At 49.4% G+C, this 21,732-nt stretch overlaps 1 protein-coding gene across 14 annotated transcripts in view; it reads right to left on the bottom strand.

The window, feature by feature from the left end:
- Positions 1-21,732, bottom strand: part of LOC137427170 (homeobox protein PKNOX2) — a 57,601-nt gene that overhangs the window by 22,696 nt on the left and 13,173 nt on the right. For all 14 annotated transcript variants that reach the window (XM_078778614.1, XM_068116402.1, XM_078778613.1 and 11 more), the window contains 5 exons: positions 17,273-17,403; positions 16,803-16,974; positions 16,469-16,621; positions 16,214-16,280; positions 13,781-13,851 (listed from right to left, as the gene is read on the bottom strand). In XM_078778614.1, coding sequence (XP_078634740.1) covers positions 13,781-13,851; positions 16,214-16,280; positions 16,469-16,621; positions 16,803-16,974; positions 17,273-17,403 — 594 coding nt within the window. The remainder of the gene's footprint in view (positions 1-13,780; positions 13,852-16,213; positions 16,281-16,468; positions 16,622-16,802; positions 16,975-17,272; positions 17,404-21,732) is intronic.

Here is a 21,732-nt window from a genome sequence, read left to right on the forward strand (position 1 = left end):
TTGCTGTGTTTGCATTTATTTCTTATTATTTACTTATTGCTTTGATTATTGCTTGTTTGTCCTGCATTTTCGTTCGTCTTTTCCCTCCCTGCTTTCCCCCATCTTCCTCCTGTTTGGGGGGCGTTGCCCACCAGACAGGGGGGAGTCTTGTGCCCCCCTTCGTCTCCCGTCCCTCCCTCCCCCCCCCCCCCCACCCCGAGTGTTGTCCTCTGCCCCTCCTAGAACCCCGGCATGGCGAGCAGGCGCCATAATTGTGTCCGGTTTCGGTTGGTTGATGTGGATTGCAGTGTGCCGGCCGGAGATAGATTTGGTAGAGATGTATTGTTGGGTGTGCTGGGGTTCAAGGCTGTTGACTTTTTCTGCCTGATCTCCCTCGCCCGTGGCTTCGACGTGTCCTTTCAAACAGGGCAGGGACTTGCCGAGTTCTGGCGCCGGTGGGCTACCGCTCGGTCTGCTGGGAAACTGGCAGACTGGGCGGTCGAGGCTCTCTCAGAAACACAGGAGAGAGTCGTGACCGTCCACCTGTACAACGAAGGCGTGAGTGACTATGATGTCAAGGTTTGGCTCAGTCGATACGCGGACATCCGAGGCCCAGTACGGCTCGTCCGGAACAGCCTCGGTATTTGGACCGGTTCTCGGCAGTTCCGGGTAAAGCTGCGGACGAGGCAGGACGGCACGGCCACCCATATCCCTAATGGAATTATGGTTGGGATGGACCGAGGCCAAGTCTTTTACGCGGGACAGCCGAAATTATGCCGCCGATGCGGTCAACTTGGCCACTTGATTACTGGGTGTACAGCGAGTATCTGCACCCAGTGTGGCGAGTTGGGACATTTGAGGGAGCGCTGCACCCAAGCGGTGCGGTGCAACCTCTGCGGTGCGCCGGGGCACACTTTCCGCTCCTGCCCGCAGAGTTACGCGAGCAAGATGCGTGCTGCTGCGGGCGGGAGTGGGGGTGTTGCCCAAGGGACAGGGGACGGTGTGCTCCCAGGGACAGGAAAAGGGGACGGTGTGCCTCCAGGGACTAGGGGGGGTGTTGCCCAAGGGGTGGGGGAGGGGGTCGCTCAAGGGGTGGGGGAGGGGGTTGCCCAAGGGGCTGGGGAGGGGGTTGCCCAAGGGGCTGGGGAGGGGGTTGCCCAAGGGGCTGGGGAGGGGGTTGCCCAAGGGGCTGGGGAGGGGGTTGCCCAAGGGATAGGGGAAGGGGTTGCCCAAGGGGTGGGGGAGGGGGTTGCCCAAGGGGTGGGGGAGGGGGTTGCCCAAGGGGTGCGGGAGGGGGTTGCCCAAGGGGTGGGGGAGGGGGTTGCCCAAGGGGTGGGGGAGGGGGTTGTCCAAGGGGCTGGGGAGGGGGTTGTCCAAGGGGCTGGGGAGGGGGTTGTCCAAGGGGCTGGGGAGGGGGTTGTCCAAGGGGCTGGGGAGGGGGTTGTCCAAGGGGCTGGGGAGGGGGTTGTCCAAGGGGCTGGGGAGGGGGTTGCCCAAGGGGTGGGGGAGGGGGTTGCCCAAGGGGTGGGGGAGGGGTTTGCCCAAGGGACAGGGGAGGGTATTGCATCGGGGGTCGGGGGGGGGGGGACTAATGTGTTTGTGTGTGTGTCAGCCCCCCGCCCCGTAGAAAGTAAAGGGAGGGAGGTGGAGGGAAAGGAGAACATGGAGGAGGGAGGGTTAGATCAGGACCTGGATGTGGCTTCGCCGGGTGTCGGGCCCACTGCGGTGGGAGGGGAGGAGGCACGAGGAATGGTGGCTCCGGTGGCGGGGTCAGAAGAAACATCCTCGGTGCCAGAAACCCCGCTGCCGGAGGCTGGAAGTGATGGCTCCTCCTCCGGCTATGAGCAAAGTGACCCTGGACAATGGATCGAGAAGAAGCGTCGGAGGAGGGGCCAGGACAAAGGAAAAGCTCCTCTGGGCAAAGCCCCACAGGGAAAGAACACAAGAACGTCAAAGAAGAAAACCCCTGTGGGGCGCAGAGCCCCCCGTGCATCAAGCGACCCATCCAGGCCTGGGGGATCGCCTGCTCGTGGTAGGGGTGGGGCGCAGTCGGGGTTGGCCGCAGCAGGTCTCCGGGGGAGGGCCCGAATGCCGTCTTCCCCTGAACGCTCACGTTCCCGTTCCCCCATGAGTCGTTCCCCATCCGTTGACCTTACCCCTCCTCCGGGGGCAGCTGTGGCCATGGGCCTCAAGGAGGGTTTGCTCGCGGAGGACTGGTGGCTTTCTTCCCCGGGTGGCGGGCGAGGGGGGGTAATTTATTTGACCCCCGAGGAGGAGGACCTCTCCCTCCTACCCGGGGAGAATGTCTGCATAGATGGGGACTGGCTCCCGGGCACCCTCGTGGCTCCCGGCTGCGGGAAGAACCGCAGGGGGAGGAAGAATGGTGGCTCGTCGTGTCTTGGCAAGGAGGGAGGAGCTTCATAAGTCCTATGACTCCCCTTTCGTGGTTTGCACTCGTGTTGGTGATTAATACACTAACACCTATGAGCTTTAAACTAACGAGTTTAAATGTACGGGGAGTCCGTACCACGGTCCGGAGGATCGCTATTTTTGAAGAACTGCGCAATTTTGAATGGGATGTCTGCCTGTTGCAGGAATGCCATATTCCGCACGGTGAGTATGGATACCTCCGTGCAAATTGGCGGTACGGAGAGTCGTATTGGTCCGGCAGCTACACTAACAGGGCGGCAGGATTAGGGTTCCTTATTAAGAGCCCGAATGTCGAGGTCCTTAGTTTAGAAGAAATTATCCCGGGGCGATTGGCCGTGCTCAGGGTGGTGGTGTCCTCGACCCCACTGACCCTGGTCAACGTGTACGCTCCAACGACGGGGGAAGGAAGAGTGGAGCTCCTGCGCCAGTTGGGGCCCCTCCTCTCCACCTCTGGCCCCGTGATCGTCGGGGGAGATTTTAATATAAGATTGGACAGGTTGCCCCTGGGGCCATCGGTGCGGGCCCTTAAAGGGCTTGTTCAGGATCTTAGGTTGAGGGACACGGGTGCGGAAAGGAATGAGGTCACCTGGACCGATGCGGCTGGTACCAGTCGGGCTAGGCTTGATTACATCCTTTTGACACCAAATTTTGGCGACCCGGACCTGGTACTTCACGCGGTGGCATTTTCAGATCACTGTCGTTTGTCTCTGGGTATTGAATTAAATGGGGTGCGTCCCCGTCGCTCTGGACTCTGGAAGCTTAACTGTCGCCTTTTGCAGGATGACAGTTTAGTGCGTGCCTACGTTCGGAAGTATAGGGAGTGGGAAACGGTTAGGTGCCTCTTCCCTACCTCGGCAGCCTGGTGGGAGGAGGTGAAACGTAGGACCATAGGGTTTTTCCGTACGGCCGGGCGAATGAGGGCCGCGGGGAAACGAGAGCGTTTGAAGCGCATGCAGGCATACCTCCAGCGCCTGCATAAGAAACTTTGCGAAGGGAGGGACGTGTCGGGGAAAATCCGCCGGGTGAAGGGGAAGCTTTTTTGCCTCCTCGAAGCCAGGGCGAGGGCCGTCATCTTCCGGAGCAAGGTGCAGGCATTGGAGGGGAACGAAAGGTGTACCAGATTTTTCTTCCAACGATGTGCCAGGCAGAGGGGCGACTTGGCCCAGGTTAATGTGGGGGGAGGCCGTGTTTCGGATCCGGACCAAATTACTGAAGCAGTGGAGGACTATTACTCCAGGCTTTTTGAAAAACGACCGGTTGACCAAATCCAGATGGCCGACGTTCTCGGCCATCTGAGGAATCATCTGAGCCCCGAACAGCGGGAGCGATTGGAGGAGCCGGTGAGCCTGGAGGAATTGACCTCCGCTGTTAGGGATTTGGCCGCGAATAAAACCCCGGGTGACGACGGCCTGCCTGTGGAGTTTTATCGCCGCCTTTGGCACGTCCTTGGCGAGGATTATCTGCAGGTAGTGAGGGAGCTAGCCACCTCTGCGAGGCTTCCAGATTCGATGCGCCGGGGCGTCGTAAACCTCGTGCACAAGAAGGGTGATCGGGAGGATCTGTCCAACTGGCGCCCGATCACTTTGTTGAATGTCGACTACAAGATACTAACAAAGGTGCTGTCTAAGAGGGTGCACGGTGTCATGGTGGACCTCGTGCACCCGGACCAGACTTGTGCTGTTCCGGGACGCAGAGTGTCCGACAGCCTGGGCCTGGTTCGAGAGGCGATCCAGCTAGCGGAGGAGAGAGGCCTCCCACTGAGCATAGTCAGTTTGGACCAGGAGAAGGCTTTCGACAGAGTGTCACATGAATACATGATGGCCGTTTTGGACCGTTTTGGCTTTGGGCCAAATTTGATGCATTGGGTAGACCTGATGTATAGGGACGTTGAAGCCTGCGTTTTGGTCAACGGACACCTTTCGGGAGCCTTCCCAGTCGCTTCTGGGGTCAGGCAGGGCTGCCCAATGTCACCAGTCCTTTTTGCCCTTTGTATTGAACCGTTTGCTTGTGCACTGCGAGCGGACCCATCCTTCCCTGGGTTGTGGATTCCCGGAACCCATGGGGAGCGCCTAAAGGTGAGTCTGTACATGGACGACGTGTCGGTGTTTGTCACCGATGCAGTCGCCATGTGCAGACTGGTGGGTCTCTGCGAGCGTTTTGGGTTGGCCTCCTCTTCTAAAATCAATCCTCAGAAGAGTGAGGTCATGCACTTTGGTCGGCACAGGACGGGCTCCGGCCCCCCTTGCCCGTACACGGAGCGGAAAGATCGATTAAAGATCCTCGGGGTCTGCTTTGACCCAGGCGGCGTGGCCGCTGAGAACTGGCGAACGGTCATTGGGGGATTGGAATTGGAGGTCGCTTCTTGGCGGTCTCGTCGCCTAACCATGGAGGGGCGAAATTTAGTTATCAAGAATGTTTTGATCGGTAAGTTGTTGTATTTGGCGAAAATCTCCCCACCTCCTCCTGCGGTGGGACGGGCTCTAGAAAGAATAATTTTCACTTTCTTCTGGGGTACCCGAGCAGAGCGCAGGAGTAGGAGGGTTGTGAAGATGAGCCCGTCCTTGGGTGGGAAGGGTGTCCCCTGCCCGGTGTTTGTATGTATGTCTGCGTTTGCGTGTACTCTCATGGAGTTATTCGTGTCTGAGGACACGGGTCGCCGGCTGGCGCGGAACTTTCTGTTCTTCTTTCTGGGGCCGTCCGTCGCGCGGTTGGAAGGGCGGTCCCTCCCGCTGTCTCGGCCTTTTTACAGGTCGTGTCCGGGGCATTTCCGGATGTTTGAGGGGTTCGCCCGGGAGCAGGGCCTGTTGACCTGTCGGCCCATCGGTTGGCAGTTGTCGCGGGTCCTGGATCACTTGCGCCCAGGGGAGGTGCTGCGTGAGGTGCGTATCCTTTGCGGAAGGCCTCTCGCAGAATGTACGGCGAGAAAGGTTTGGGAGAACGTTTCGGCTCGCTGTCTCGCCAACGACCAGAAGGACGTCGCGTGGCAAGCCGCCCATGAGTGTCTTCCGGTCCGGGTGTTTCAGTTCCAGAGGGACCTGAACGTGTCGGTCCAGTGTCCCCGACCCGGATGTACAGGGGACGAAACCGTCAGGCATGTCCTTTGGGACTGCCCTGTCGCCGAGGGGGTCTGGTCGCTTGCGGCTGGCCTCCTCGAATGCTATGTGCCTTGGCTGGTGATGGTCAGCCCGGGTCAGAGAGGATTCCACTGATGAGATGAGAGGATTCCACTGATGAGATGAGAGGATTCCACTGATGAGGTGACCAGGTTGGGGGTCTTTGCGTTTAGCGGGCTCCTACCACAACCAGTGCCTGTCCGCAAATGGAGGCAGGCCTGGAGAACGGTCTGTATAATCAAGACCGTCTTGTGGCGAGCGAGAACCAGAGGTTTCCATACCAGGGTATGGTTGGATCCTGGGCAGATATGGGGCATGGTCCAATCCTGCCTCCAAAGGTACAGGCTTGGCGATAGCCTGCGGGCGACGGGGCGGGGTGCTGGCCGCAACGATGCGTCAGGTGTGTCGTAAAGCCCTCCCTGGAGCGGAGAATACGGCCAGGCTTTTCCGTGGTGAAGGGGGGGGTCCCGCGGGAGGTTACTTCCAAATGTGCGGGCGACAGTCATGTGCAGCCGTAGTCCCTGACCGAGCTTGCCGCCCGGGCTTGGAAAGGTTGGGGGTGCTCCGGCAGGTGTGCTTGCGGGCCCTGTCGGGCGGTGATTCTCATTGGGACACTCATGCCTCGTGGGCAGCTCAGGGAGCCATGGCCTTCCTTGTGGTGCATCTTCCGGGTGGGCCCTCCCGGGGGCGGTCTGGGGAGGGTGGGGGCAGTTGTGTTTCCTTTTGTTTGATCTTGATTTTGCCTTGGTTTGATTTTTATTTTCTTTCATTATTATTTCCAGCGGTGGGTCGAGCCCTCAACGTGTTTGTGGCTGCATGTTCCCGGCTGCGGTTAGCAGCCGGTTGTTGATTTCGGTATGCAAAGGAAAAAAGGCCCCTTGACCCTTATTGTTTTAAGGTGTCCCTTCTTTGGTTGGTTTCGGGGGGGTTGGAGGGGGGATAGGGTCTTCTTTCCTTTCTCCCTCCCCTTTGGTTAGTTAGAGTTAGGTGTCTGCTGCCTGGGGTGGGAGAGGGGTTTTTGGGGGTTTGGGCTAGGGATGATGGACTTTGGTTTTTATGATTTATGGTTTATTGAATTTGATTTGATTTACATTTTGGTCTTTGAACCTTGTTTTCTTTCGTTTCTTGATCTTTTGGTTTGCTTTCTCTCTTTGAGTTCATATTTATTGTTTGATATCTTGTTTCTTGGCTTTTGATTTCTTGGTTTTTGATTTTCCTGGGTTCTTGTGTGGTGGTGATGGTGATGGGTTTATTGATTGTCTTTTGAGCGTGTTTTTTTACCTTTTTTATAATAAAAAAGGCCTCGGCCATAAAAAAGGAGGAGTGATGAAAAGGAGTCCTGAGAAAGCACACGACGTCCCCACGGCAGCAGTTTGAACCACCAGAGCTTGAACCACAGCAGCTTTGAACCATCGCAGCTTTGACCGCCGCAGCTTGAGCGTTGACGGCAGGTTGCTGTTGAGGAAGGGTGGCGGCTGCTCCCTCCCGGCCCGGCCGTCCTCTGGTCCGAGCTGAACCTTCCTCCCGGTCCAGCCAATCGTTCCTGCCTCCATTCCCCATTCGTGTGAGTCCGTCTTTGTTTGTTCTGTCCTGGGTTAAGTAAGACTGCATAGGTAAGCTAAGTTTCACTGTGTCCTTCTGGTCCGTCCCTCTGTCTGTCTTTATTTTATTATCCTTCCTTCTCCTTGGTTACTTTTGGTTGTAAATAGCAAGTAAATTATATTCGTATTCCCTACTTCTGTCTTCCTCTTCTTCACATCCGTGTCGCCTTTGTCTTTTCCCCATTGAATATCTGTGGCACGATTTGGCCCACGTTTAAGGAATCGGGTCTTAGTCATTGTAAAAACGGTTTGGGCCGCGGCGCCATCTGCTCGGCAAATTAACATCTTATCCGCAACAATATATATATATATATATATATACATACATACACACACACAGTGAGAGAGCGAGAGAGCGAGAGCGAGAGCGAGAGAGAGACTACCCAGGAGAGGTCATTGTTGATGAGATGAGAAGTTCAAGAGACCGAATTTCTTCCAGTAGTGGATTATCGAAATATAACCGGTGGTTCATTTAAAAACTCTTTCAAAGAGACAGCATGAGAATGTGACATTTTCCTGGATCAAAAGACGTGTTCCAAGCGTTGGACCAATAGCTGATCCTTTCCAGGTCAGAAAGGAGGGAAGCAGTCACCAACGACCTGTAGGTGGGATGTGGAATTGTACAGTACAACATGGCGTCACATGTGAAGATGGAAATAAAGTTTTCCAAAGCATTGGAGACGTAAATTATAGATACGAAGAACATGACTGGACCCAGGACACTGCCTTGGAGTTCTCCAGCCTCCGCTGGGAGAGCAGATGAGAGGATTCCATTGATGATATGACAGGATTCTTTTGATGAGAAGATTCCATTGATGAGATGAGAAGATTCCATTGATGATATGAGAAGATTCCATTGATGAGATGAGAAGATTCCATTGATATGAGAGGATTCCACTGATGAGATGAGAGGATTCCACTGATGGGATGAGTGGATTCCACTGATGGGATGAGAGGATTCCACTGATGGGATGAGAGGATTCCACTGATGGGATGAGAGGATTCCACTGATGAGATGAGAGGATTCCACTGATGAGATGAGGATTCCACTGATGGGATGAGAGGATTCCACTGATGGGATGAGAGGATTCCACTGATGGGATGAGAGGATTCCACTGATGGGATGAGAGGATTCCACTGATGGGATGAGAGGATTCCACTGATGGGATGAGAGGATTCCACTGATGGGATGAGAGGATTCCACTGATGAGATGAGAGGATTCCACTGATGAGATGAGAGGATTCCACTGATGAGATGAGAGGATTCCACTGATGAGATGAGAGGATTCCACTGATGAGATGAGAGGATTCCACTGATGAGATGAGAGGATTCCACTGATGAGATGAGAGGATTCCACTGATGAGATGAGAGGATTCCACTGATGAGATGAGAGGATTCCACTGATGAGATGAGAGGATTCCACTGATGGGATGAGAGGATTCCACTGATGAGATGAGAGGATTCCACTGATGAGATGAGAGGATTCCACTGATGAGATGAGAGGATTCCACTGATGAGATGAGAGGATTCCACTGATGAGATGAGAGGATTCCACTGATGAGATGAGGATTCCACTGATGAGAGGATTCCACTGATGAGATGAGAGGATTCCACTGATGAGATGAGAGGATTCCACTGATGAGATGAGAGGATTCCACTGATGAGAGGATTCCACTGATGAGATGAGAGGATTCCATTGATGAGATGAGAGGATTCCACTGATGGGTTGAGAGGATTCCACTGATGGGTTGAGAGGATTCCACTGATGGGTTGAGAGGATTCCACTGATGGGTTGAGAGGATTCCACTGATGGGTTGAGAGGATTCCACTGATGAGATGAGAGGATTCCACTGATGAGATGAGAGGATTCCACTGATGAGATGAGAGGATTCCACTGATGAGATGAGAGGATTCCACTGATGAGATGAGAGGATTCCACTGATGAGATGAGAGGATTCCACTGATGAGATGAGAGGATTCCACTGATGAGATGAGAGGATTCCACTGATGAGATGAGAGGATTCCACTGATGAGATGAGAGGATTCCACTGATGAGATGAGAGGATTCCACTGATGAGATGAGAGGATTCCACTGATGAGATGAGAGGATTCCACTGATGGGATGAGAGGATTCCACTGATGGGATGAGAGGATTCCACTGATGGGATGAGAGGATTCCACTGATGAGATGAGAGGATTCCACTGATGAGATGAGGATTTGTTCTCTTTTACAAACAAAACTGCACAGCATAGCCATGCACACAAAGGCCCTATTAAGATTTATTTTTTTATTTTCTGGGTAGTGTCGCATTCGCCATCACATGCCTTTTTGCGACAAGCTTATCTCAATTCGTGTTGGTTCGCTGAACTTGCATTTACTTTATCCAAAGATCAGGAAGAACTCCGTATGGAATTCACGTGTTACCTCCATTGCACGATATGGCTTCAGATGCTTCTCTGTTTGAAAATTATCTGAACGAGTTCTGGTATCGTGTGTGCATTAATGGTCGTCATCCTTCCCCCAATTCTCTGTCCTTGACCAACAATGCTAAAACTACAGAGCATATCGTGAGGCTGCCAAGTTACCAACACTTTATGAAAATATCTCGTTTCGAAGAATCAGAAATCTGTTCATCTCTTACATTGGAAACAACAAGCGTGAGCTCAAAGTATATCGGAACAGAATGAGCGCATAATGCAACATAATTGCGCAACAAGGCATAATGTCCTGTTTGATCACAAATCCAAAGAGCTTTGAAGAATCGTGGAAATCTTTCACGTGAAATGGATTCTTGGGATTTCAATAAACATCGATCGTCTGCATCATGTGCCAATGGCTCTTTAAACCTCCAAAATAATGAACCACCCAGTGCTTTGTATTGTTTATAAAGGCCAAAACATGGGCGTGCTGATTATACACACAATATATATTGATGGGGAAAAAGGAGGGGAATGGGGAAAAAGGAAGGTTACGAGGGGAGAAAAGAAGGGGGGGAGGAGGGAGGCCTGAACTGGGGGAGAATAGAGGACGGGAGAATAGAGGGAAGGGGGAAAAGTGGGCAAAGGGAGGAGAAAAGGGGGGTTAAGAGGGGTGAGGGAATTGAAAGTGAACTTAATGGGGAAAAGAGGGAAAAGAGGGAGAGATCCCCACACTACATTACCAAAGACGTTTTTTTCGTTACGTGGATTTTCAGTTTATATCAACATTGATCAAGTTTATGGCAAGATCAAGGATCTTCCATGAGCCTCGATCTTAAAGGAAAATATATATATATAAAATAAATATATAAACACCAATCCTGCCAGCAATTGTTTCTGCGTAAAGTTTCATCAGCAAGATAATAAAAAAATGTTTCAAAGAAAATTGCGAAAATAAATCCTTAAACAAGTGTTACGTGGTCCCCTCGGTGAATACCTGGTCTCGGTGACCCCCGGACCGTGAGAGGAACTTCGCCAGAAAGCTGTATTATATATGCGCTTTCGCCACGCAATCCATATGAATTTCACCCAAGAGACAACTGATATTCAAGGATATATTTCCAATGGTAATGATACCATACAATTTCAATGACACAACCACGGAGATTTTCCCCGAGCAATCAACAATACACAACCATCAACAATTCTCAATCCACAATCAATTCCCTATGATTAAGATGGCCATCTTATATATGTGTGTCCCGGTGAGTACTCACAACCCCCTTTTGGTCTCGGTCCCGCACAATGTCTCTGGGCCCCTCCTGACCAAGATGATGGTCGGCGTAGCCGCACTCGGGCGGTTGAACGAACCCCGGGTGGACGTGTTTCCACCGGGCAGGTATCGTACCACTACCAGGCACCCCGGCTGCAGCCCCTCGTGGCCACGCGAAGCGGGTACGGGAAAGCAAGCCAAACCCCACGCCGCTTGCAAGGCGTGTTAGGCCCCAACGGGCGACCCGTACGCGTCTTTTTAGACGGTGTCGCGAACGGCGCCCAACGCTGGGTCGGTGCACGGCCACCCGACAGTTTGACGTCCACCGGGCAGGTATCCGTCCCGGTAACTCCTCTCGCCAGACAGGCTCGGGAACGCCGCTTTTCCACACGGCTCAATCAATCCCCACTTTCGTCGGATCGGGCGAGGAAAAAGAATACTCGTCCTTTTTCTTCCTCGTGTCTTTTCTCTTCCGTTTCCGGTCACTTCCGTTTCCGGACACTTTGCAGAAGGGCTCCTGACCCTCCAACCACAACAACCCTTAATCTATTACACCTGGATAAGCAAAGACCTGAATGGTAATTCACATACATTCACATAAATATGTAACACAAGCCCAAACAAACGAACCATCAACGCAAAGGTGAAAAAAACTCTACTGACAAAGTAAATTATTTTCCCCTTCGTGAGACAGGTTATACAGACTTGGCATTTAATATGGAATTTTTTTTTTTTCTTGACTTGGGTTTACTTTCTTAACTCAGTATATCAATCTGGTGAGTTTCTTTTACACTTTCGTGATTTATTTGTTAAAAGAACCATGTCACTGATTGTCTGTCGCAGCAAGAAGTCAACAACAGGATTATATCACAGGTGGCGTGGCAAAATGTACGGACAGGTGCATTTGATGATTGGCTTCAGTCGGGTATACAAGGGTTGTTGCATTCTGTATTAGTGGAAAACAACTGCTGCACATCTCCAAATGTTATTGCCACTTCCTCTGGAGATGGTCCGTCAACTTGACAATGCTGTTTGTCATGGAGTGGTGGCTTTACGAAATTACGGCATGAAACAGCGTGCTATTGCTCGGCAGTATGGCATCACTCAAGGTCAGGTGTCAAAGATCTTGAAACGAAATGCTCAGAGGGGTGTCCCTACTCCAATACCGAGGCCAGGACGTCCCCGCAGAACCACAAGGAGGGATGATCGCCAGCTGCACCGGTTAGTCCGCAATGGCCGTACCAAGTCAGCTAATCGGCTTAGGGCTGAGTGGCAGCAACTGACAAATGTGCCTGTATCCAGAAGGCTAGTCAACCAACAACTGGTTCAGGCAGGCTATCGTGCCAGGCGTCCCCTGAGAAAGCCACGCCTGACCAGACAACACCGCCAGCGCCGATTGCAGTGGGCCAGAGAACACCGTCAATGGCAGCCAGGACACTGAAATCACGTGATCTTCAGTGACGAGTCTAGATTTCTGGTCTATCGTCAAGATGGCCGCATCCGAGTGCGCAGACAAGTGCATGAGGCCTACAACAAAGATTGTATAGTGCCAAGAGTCCAAGCTGGAGGTGGTGGGGTGACCGTTTTGGCTGCTTTTCATGGAAGGGGCAAAACTGACCTGGTTGTTCTGAATGGAAACCTGAACCAGTTCAAGTACAGGGCCATTCTGGAAGAAACATTGCTTCCATTTGCTCGTGCAGCCTTTCGAGGAAACTTTGTCTTCCAAGATGACAATGCACGGCCTCATCGTGCTCGCATGATCCAACACTTTCTTGCTGACCGTGGTGTTGAGCATATGGAGTGGCCTGCCATGTCCCCGGATATGAATCCGATAGAGAACTTATGGGCAGAATTAACGCGTCAAATCGACCACTTGGACCAGCAGCCGACCTCTGTGCGTGAATTGCAGCAGGCTATTGTCACTGCATGGCAAGCGATTCCTGTCCAAACCTTGGCAAATCTCGAACAGCATGCCTCAACGTGTACGTGCTCTCCGGAATGCTCGTGGGGGTTACACGAAATACTGAACTGTAATTTTACTGTCCGTAATCCCAGTCGTAATTTAACTTTTGTTTTTGTTAAAAAAAATTTTGGCTAATGTGCAAAATAAAGAGATACTTCTGGAAAACGTAGAGATGTTTAACACAGTACTGTCCATGAATTGAGTTCGATATCAGTTTACATCACTTTCAAGGATCAATTTATTTGTTTCGAAATGTCAAATGTGGTTTTTGTTTCTTTTAAAGGTCACATTAACAAAATCTAGAATAATTTCAACATAATTCCAATGAACATTTGGTTCTAAGTCATCTTGAAAAGTAAGTTCACCCCCACAAAAAAAAATTCCATATTAAATGCCAAGTCTGTAGTTTAACCCCAAACTGCTGCTCGGTGTCCCGGCAGCAACTCCCAATAGAACAAGAGGAATCGGACAATCGGAGAATTTGCAATTCATGCTTGAATCACAAGCTGGGGGTCAACTCTCATGGCTGCGACATCGTCTAAGCCATAAATCCCCGTGGAAAACGACGATAAATACACAACCTGCACACCATTGAGGAAATTACACAACCTGCACACCATTCAATCACCTGTACACCTTAAAGCCACTAGACCATGCCAGTGAAGTGTCCCGTTGCATGCGGTTCGATCCGCCATGATCTTGATGGTTGAACAAACATTTTCAATCAGAGAATATTTGTAATGAAAGTTGCATGGAATAACTCACGTATGAGTTTTAAAAAACGCAACAACGTTTACCGGAGGAGAAAGAAGCAAAGGTGGAAATAAGAGTACAAACGGAAAGAGTCACAAGGAAGGTGAATAAATTCAAATGGGAGAGAAACCCAAACCAAGAATGAATCGCCAATACAGGGAATGATCACCACAAGGAGGAAACATTGACCACCACCCATAAGGGACCACAAGAGTCACGTGCAAAGGAAGAAAGAGGACTTGTAGATACCTGTGGTGTGAGGCTGACGGCCGATGCGACAAGCTGGGGCGTTACCATAGTAACGGGCTGGTAAAGTTGACCTGTTAAAATGAACAAACATCAGAAGAAAATAATGAGAATAACGGTTTTTAGCGACGACACAATGACTGACATTTAGTACAACAACAGTTAGACGTGCGAGAAGAGCTAAATAAAAGAAGAGGAAGTGGGCATGAGAAAAACAGAGATCTTTCCACGTGATAAATAAAAGAAGAGGAATAGGGAATTAGAACATGAGAAAAACAGATCTTGCCACGTGATAAATAAAAGAAGAGGAAGAGGGAATTAGAGCATGAGAAAAACAGATCTTGCCACGTGATAAATAAAAGAAGAGGAAGAGGGAATTAGAGCATGAGAAAAACAGATCTTTCCACGTGATAAATAAAAGAAGAGGAAGAGGGAATTAGAGCATGAGAAAAACAGATCTTTCCACATGATAAATAAAAGAAGAGGAAGAGGGAATTAGAGCATGAGAAAAACAAATCTTTCCACGTGATAAATAAAAGAAGAGGAAGAGGGAATTAGAGCATGAGAAAAGAGATCTTTCCACGTGATAAATAAAAGAAGAGGAAGAGGGAATTAGAGCATGAGAAAACAGAGATCTTTCCACGTGATACCAAAGATGTCTCTTAATGGGACCTGTGCAGGCCTGAATTTTCTGCATTTTCAATGCCGGTATGGAGGGGTCGTTCCACTGTCCGTTTCATTGGAAATCTTTAAAAATCGCATTAAACCCTTCTCACTGACAATGGTCTGAGGCTTACTCAAGGCACAAGTCACATTATTGTGTTTAAAGCGTATTTCTGATTTTCATGCTTCATTAAGATTTCAAAAGTGCCCCAGACAGTGGGCAGCGTGAGGAGAAGTCGCTGAAATAATGTGATTCGAGAAATCAGCTGTTTTTCAAAAACCTTGCGATGTGATTAGAGTTTCTGTTTGTATTATTATAATAGTATTATTACCCCGCGTGAAGTAAAGTGAAAAGTGGGGTTTAAGCAATTGGTTCACTCTGTCTGTCTGTCCGTCTACAAACATCAGTTCATGACCAAGAAACAACTTAATTTAAATTGAATGTCATATTTTGAACAACAATCGGAAAACAAACCTGCAGTTCGTTTTGTGGTACTTTGACCCTAATTCGACCCGATCACACATGAGCAGAGTGTAGTGAGATTATTTTTTTACTGTCTCTCTACCTGTCTGGCAGTAAAATAAAATTGAAAATCATTCCAAACAGGAAATTTACTGTTTTTAATGACGTCATAAAGAATACAAACAACAGACACGAAGAACTAATGTAATGTGTTAAATAAAGTGGTGTAAAAGACGCTGCATCAACAGCAGTAAACTTCCAAAAAAAGTTTTTTTGTCTACAACCTGTAAAACCTTAATTTTATTGAAATTTAATTCATCCTTGAACACTGAAGAACACAAATTGCCTTTATGGCACGTTTGAAACCCTTCCGTTTAGCCCTACCTGGACAGACTATTACGACATTCTACGTCATCACGACTAATCAAATTTGCTGCTCGCAGACCCCGCCCATGTCCTTTTTCCTCTTTCCCCTGCCCATGTCCGTGGGGTAAGGCATCCTCTGAACTCTCTCATGTTTGTAATGTTATACGGTCACGTGTTGTTCATATAATGAAGGATAATTTTACATGGGATAAGCCCCCAGCCCCTGGCATCCGTGAAACATCTGTAAAGCATGCTCACCTGCTCACTTACAGGCTAGTGTGGCCACAACTGTTGGTACGGGTGGGCTGAGGGCCAGACTGGGTTTGACAAAAATACAATTAAGGGAATGACGGTAGCACATTGCACCACCCAGGTTTGATTCCACTGGCATACCTGACTTCCGTTGCTTGTTTACGTAGGCCTCGCACTTTACCCCAGTTGCCTGTAAGAACATCCTTTGGATTGTCGAGTCAAAATAGATGGGAGATCTTTTGTCTATTTTGTATTTAACAACTTATTTACATTGAACTTTAACATAGAGAAATTGCAACAAAAATCAGGAACCGAACGAATGTGCCACTTTGTGTTGTTTCCATGGTGACATCTGTCAAACCAGGAACCCTTTCCACATAAAAGGTGTCACATAGAAAGAGACGTCATTGATTATAATTGGTTCCAGGTGTGATAAAAGTGAGTACTTATGACACTTGTTTTCACCCTTCAGTTCAATACCCCGTGGAATGGCAAAAGACAGATTGGAGAAAGAAGTATAAAGATCGTGTTGGAATGCAAACACAAAGGAAAAAGGAAAAGCCAGGACAAGAAAATAAATGAGTCAGCCATTTAATTTATTTGTGGTATGAATGGATCTATACATACGTACATGTATTTTTTTTTAATGGCCATTCAAGGACAAGCATACAGAGAAAGAGAGAGAAGGGCACCTGCGAGAAGCTGAGGGGTTGTCAGGGTGGCCATTCCCACTGCCGTCCCCACCTGCAGCAAGGTTTCCTGCAATATGTCCTCTCTCTGTCTCTCTGACACTCTCAAATGGGAAACATTTAATTCCCTCTTTAGCAGAACTTAACACACCAGCTTCCCATCCAGTGAAACTACACAGGTGCAGAGATCGAGAAAAGATTGAGGTAAAAATCAATGTCCCATTCCCCTTGTGCTCCCAAAAATAAGCGGTGTCGTACCTCACTCCCAGGTGCATCGGAGCGCAGTAGCTGCTCGCTGTGCAGCTTCGCTCGCAGGCAGGAAATGTAACGCTCGCAGAAATCCTTACACAGCTCAGCTACCTTCTCAAGCTCAAGTAGATGAATCCGCAGCACCTGGATGGCTTTCACCATCTAATGGAAGAGGGAGAGGAGAAAGAAGAAAGATAGGGAGGACAAAAATCATTAGATTTAATAATGCTGAAGTGTACAAACCAGAATTTTGAGCATCACAAAGACAGAGAAAGACAGCAGAAGTACAAAAGTCAGTTGATGCATAAGGAGGTTGCAGAAAGGACAACAAAGTATTACTAACGAGGTTGTCTATCTCAGGTTCATCAGAGAAGAAGGCCCGCTGCTCCTGCTCTTGTCTTTGGACAAAGTTTTCGATGTCCAGATCGAAGGAGGCCGAGGTGACGGTCTCTGCTCCGCACGTCGCAGCCTCACATTTCTCAAAGAGCAAAGCAAGTAGTGGGAACAGTGGATGCCTGTGGGTTAGGTCAGAAAGATCACATGACATCATCGAAGCTTCCGATCTGCTCCACACTGCCCCCCCCCCCCCCCACTTCCGCCCCTTCCTGTACGGAGGGGAAACCCCCAATTTGCTCCACATCCCCCCTTCAGAGATGTGTAACTGTTAATATTGAGCAACTTGGTTTTGGTGACAGCTGGAGCATTAACCAGTAACTCTTTAAATATTTGATTATCACCCAAATCAAACAGGTCATTATCACCCAAATGTCCACTAATTGAGTGCTGGTACATTGGAGAGTAAGACATACATACCTGTAAACAGCTCGTTTGTCCCTTTCCACCTGTGCCTCCGCACCGGTGCAAGGTATATGTGGGGGAGATCGAGCGTCGGGGGGAGATGGAGGGAGGGAAGAGGGAGCAGGGACAGCAGCTGCCTTCGGAGGCTGGGAATATGAGAGAAAACACAACAGGATAATTATGCAAAATAAAAGCCTATTATTATATGTAGATTATGCACTGTATTTTCGGTGCAGTACAATGTGTGAACAAGTCGGAAAAAACTTCTTTTTTTTTAAAGAAAAAAAATGTCAGGATGGGACCCCGAAAAACAACCAAAAAAAGGAAGGAATGACACCACGGTCGATCGACAATAGGAGATTACAGAATGAAGCATTGCACATTATTTAGCCAAACCCAGGGATAAACAATTCGAATCCAGGTTAGAATAAGATATGAACAGAATATTACAAGTCGAGTAATAAAAACAACCGTCGGTGGCTCAAACAACAGTTTCATTCGTCGAGGCACGAATCGCTAAATAGGGCATGATGCATTAAATGGCTTCATAAACACAGGAATACAGCTGTGCTTGGTGCCCTGATGCGAGACAACCTGTGACTGGAATGACGAGGCCATACAGGTTTGCTGTACAAGTGAGGTGTGACTAATTCAATGTGATTGGCCTTATAGTGGGGGGGCCAATGTAGCAGATTGAAATGCCCGGTGAAATTGCTTGTTAATTTTTGGACACTGGTTGGGCTGTCTTTAGGGATGATATAAGTTCTAGAAAAAATATGTCTCCAATTGTTTCAAGTTCTTTATGGCGGCCATTTTGGATTTTCAAAATGGCGGATGTCGAAAACGTAAAATTCCATTATCTTGGCTTCTAAATGACCTAGAGTTTCGATTCTGGTGTCCAGTTGTACATTTTTGGGGATAGAGAATTGAATGAAACCTTCTTTAATAACCTACAAGGGATAAAAATAGGTTTTTATGGCACAGCCGAACCAGTGTCCAAAATCTAACTTAATGCACATCTATCTTAATTGTTATTTGTTATTTGTATGTTCCAGATTCGTGACCCTGAGCTATGATGGAGCCAAAAAGCAAGAAAACCAAGAAAGAAACTGATTTCACACTTTGCATTCAGTGCCAGGATCCCCAAGGTGCACTAGTGACTGAGCCAGCACTGGGCTCATATGCAAAGTTTCTCCAGTTCATCCAGGAGAGGGCACGATATGGTGATGCCGACTTCAAACAGATCAGCGAACGATTAAGCTGTTTCACTGCCACTGACTTGAGGAACAATAAAGCAAAGTGGCACCGGGCATGTTATGGATCTACATGCAACACTGCTCACCTGGAGCGTGCTAGAGTTCGCCACCAGAAAGCCTGCGAACATGGCGACACCCAGCATCTTCATAAGAGGTGTGGACGTCCTTCTGCACCTGCCGCTGCAAGTACCTCAGGTTCTACGCAAGACGAGACTCTTCGCTTCACACGTTCATCATCAACTCCATTCAACAGAGACCTTTGTTTCTTCTGTCAAGAGGTCACTAAGGAAAGTGTACATGTTGTATGCACATTCAACGCAGGTAAACAGCTGAAGAAAGCTGTTGAAGAAGGCAGCAACCACAAGTGGAAAGTTCAGCTGAGTGCTGCCATCAGTGCACATGATGCTCATGCGATCGACGTCAAGTATCATCTCCCATGCTGGGTGCAGAATGTCCAACGTGCTCCCAAGAGTGGGACATCAAGTGATGACAAAGAACACATACTGCAAGAAACTAATGTTATCAAAATAGCCGCAGACATTGAGTTTGTCAGCCTTGTTCGCTCTCTACTCCAAGCTGGTGAAATTCTCAACATGTCTGACCTGAAGTCGGTTTACTCCAGGATTCTTGACAATAATGGTGTGCACAATGTCCCATCACCTACTACCCAAGGCATGAAGGAGAAAATCAACTCTCACATTGATGACGTTCACTTCATGAAACCAAAACGTCGAAACGAGTCAGACTGTGTATTCTCCACTGCCGTGCGTGATGCAGCTGTCGAAGATGCAATGACGAAGACAAATGAAAAAAACATCGAACAACTGTTTGAGAGTGCCTCTGTTCTCCGCAGTGCCATTGCTTGTCAGAACAAGCACCCATGGCAATTTGAAGGAGAAATGAACACTGATGATGCTGAAAAGCATGTACCCAAAGTACTCTATGCTTTCCTCCGCTGGCTACTGGAAGGACCAGCCACGAGCATTGAGCCAGAGACTATGCGCTCAGCCACTATTCATCGAGATGTTATAACCATCAGTCAGAACATCATGTACGGCTACAAGTCAAAACGCCAAGTCACGTACAAGCCCAAAGAGCCAGATGCACCATTCCGCCATCGCTTAGAATGGCCACAGCAGCTTGCCGTTGCCATTGTAGTCCATCAGTCCACCAGAAACAAGAAGCTTCTGGATTTCCTGCATGGGTTCGGTCTGTCTGTTGATTATAGTCGGATCTTGCGGTTGGAGACACAGCTGGCCAACTCAGTCATAGAGTCTACGACAGAACAGGGTGTATACTTTCCAAGAACCATGCGCATAGGGACGTTTGTCTTCTTTGCAGTGGACAACAGTGACTTCAATGAAGACACACCTGATGGGAAGCGGACACTCCATGCTACAGCCTGGGCACTCTACCAACGACGGGAACATGCACCCTCCACAGATGAACATAGAACACTGACACTACATGACCGAAAGGCCAGACACCGCTCACTCAAGGTTCTGACTGCTCCAGACTTTGTTCCTTGCCAAGCACCAAACAAACAATCTGCCACAGGTACCACGTATAGCTTCAAGACACGGTCAAACCCAGATGTCACCAAGCCGTACTCTGCGACGGACACATTGTGGCTACTTTCACGCACAATCATGCGAACAGCTGAAGCTGAGGACGTACAAGACGACATCATCCCACCAGATGACCAGCTGCAAGCTGCAGAACCCCAGCATGCTGACCCTGTTGGGTCACTCGTCCACGATCCAAAACAACCACCTGGCAGTAGGATCAAGCATCACGATATCCCAACTTGGACAGCCTACAACTCACTGCTCTCCTCTTCGAAGCCTCTGACAGAGGTCAACGCCCTGCCATTGGTAGCAGCACCAGCCCATGAATGGCAAACACTGATAACAGTCTTGAAACAGACACAGCAAATCAACTGCATGGTCATGGGTCCCGATAGGAAGACAGTGATCACCTTAGACATGGCCCTGTATGAGCGAGCCAAACAGCTGGAGATGACCAGAGATGACTGCAAAGGCAAGTGGGTACTGCGACTAGGGGAGATGCACACTGTGATGGCTGCACTGAGGGCTGCTGGGAATGCCATAGAGGACAGTGGTCTTGACGAGGCTTGGTCTGAGGCTGATATCTATGGCCCAACAACGACCAGACAAATACTGGAAGCCAAGCACATGAAGAGGGCTTTGGAGGCCCACATCACCACTGTCCAAGCCCTCTTCGACCTCTATGTGGACGAATTCTTCCAAGAGCATCCCCATCTGAGGGGCCCATGTACCCAGTCAGCACAACAGGTTGCCCAGAGCTGTCATCTACACAACCGAGAGGAGATGACAAGCGCGCAGAACAACATGCTAGCTGTCCTCGAGTCAAACGAAGTCCTGGAGGCCATGGCAAAGTTTGATGAGAGGAAAGAAGCCAAGAGTCCACTGTTCAAGTTTGTGCGACGCTACATGCGGATGATAATGCTGATATACACATTCATCCGTGCCACCCGTGATGGACAATTTGAGCTTCACCTGTCTTCACTGGATGAGATGTGCATATACTTCTTTGCACATGACAAACAGAAATATGCCAGGCTGACTCCCCGGTACCTTGCAGAGATGAAGGCCCTGAAGATGACAGATCCAGGGATCTACCAAGAGTTCATGGATGGGAACTTCAGTGTCCATAAGAATGAAATCCCCTTCTGTGCTGTAGGTGTGGACCATGCACTGGAGCACATCAACAGGATCATGAAGGTGACAGGGGGTATTGTGGGCATTACCCAGAATGCCAGTGCCCGCGAAAGGTTCTTTCTGACAGCACCAGAGCTGAGTAGGCTTGCTGAAGAAGCCCGTCAGATGGCTGGCTCACAATCAGCTACACGCAAGGAGCACCACGACCTATCAACCACAGTCTGGGCTCGGCAGGAAGACAGCATTCGTCGACTGAAGAATGTGATCAGAGAGTCCATGAATCCCATGACGCATGAGGGTGAAGACCTGACGACTATCATCACCAAGGTGGTGATGCCAGCTGAAGTACAGAAGGATGTCTGCAACCAAGATGAGATTGGTCAGAAAGCGTATAACACGTTTGTTGCAGAGCGCATCAACACAAATGAAATCAACCTTTGGGCCAGAATGGGAAAGGTCAAACTGAAGATGTGGAAGAGTGCCAGGAAAGCTGTGAAGCACAAACTGGCAGACAAGG

This window comes from Myxine glutinosa, chromosome 5 (genome assembly GCF_964187855.1).
Source record: "Myxine glutinosa chromosome 5, kmMyxGlut1.1, whole genome shotgun sequence".
NCBI lineage: Eukaryota > Metazoa > Chordata > Myxini > Myxiniformes > Myxinidae > Myxine > Myxine glutinosa.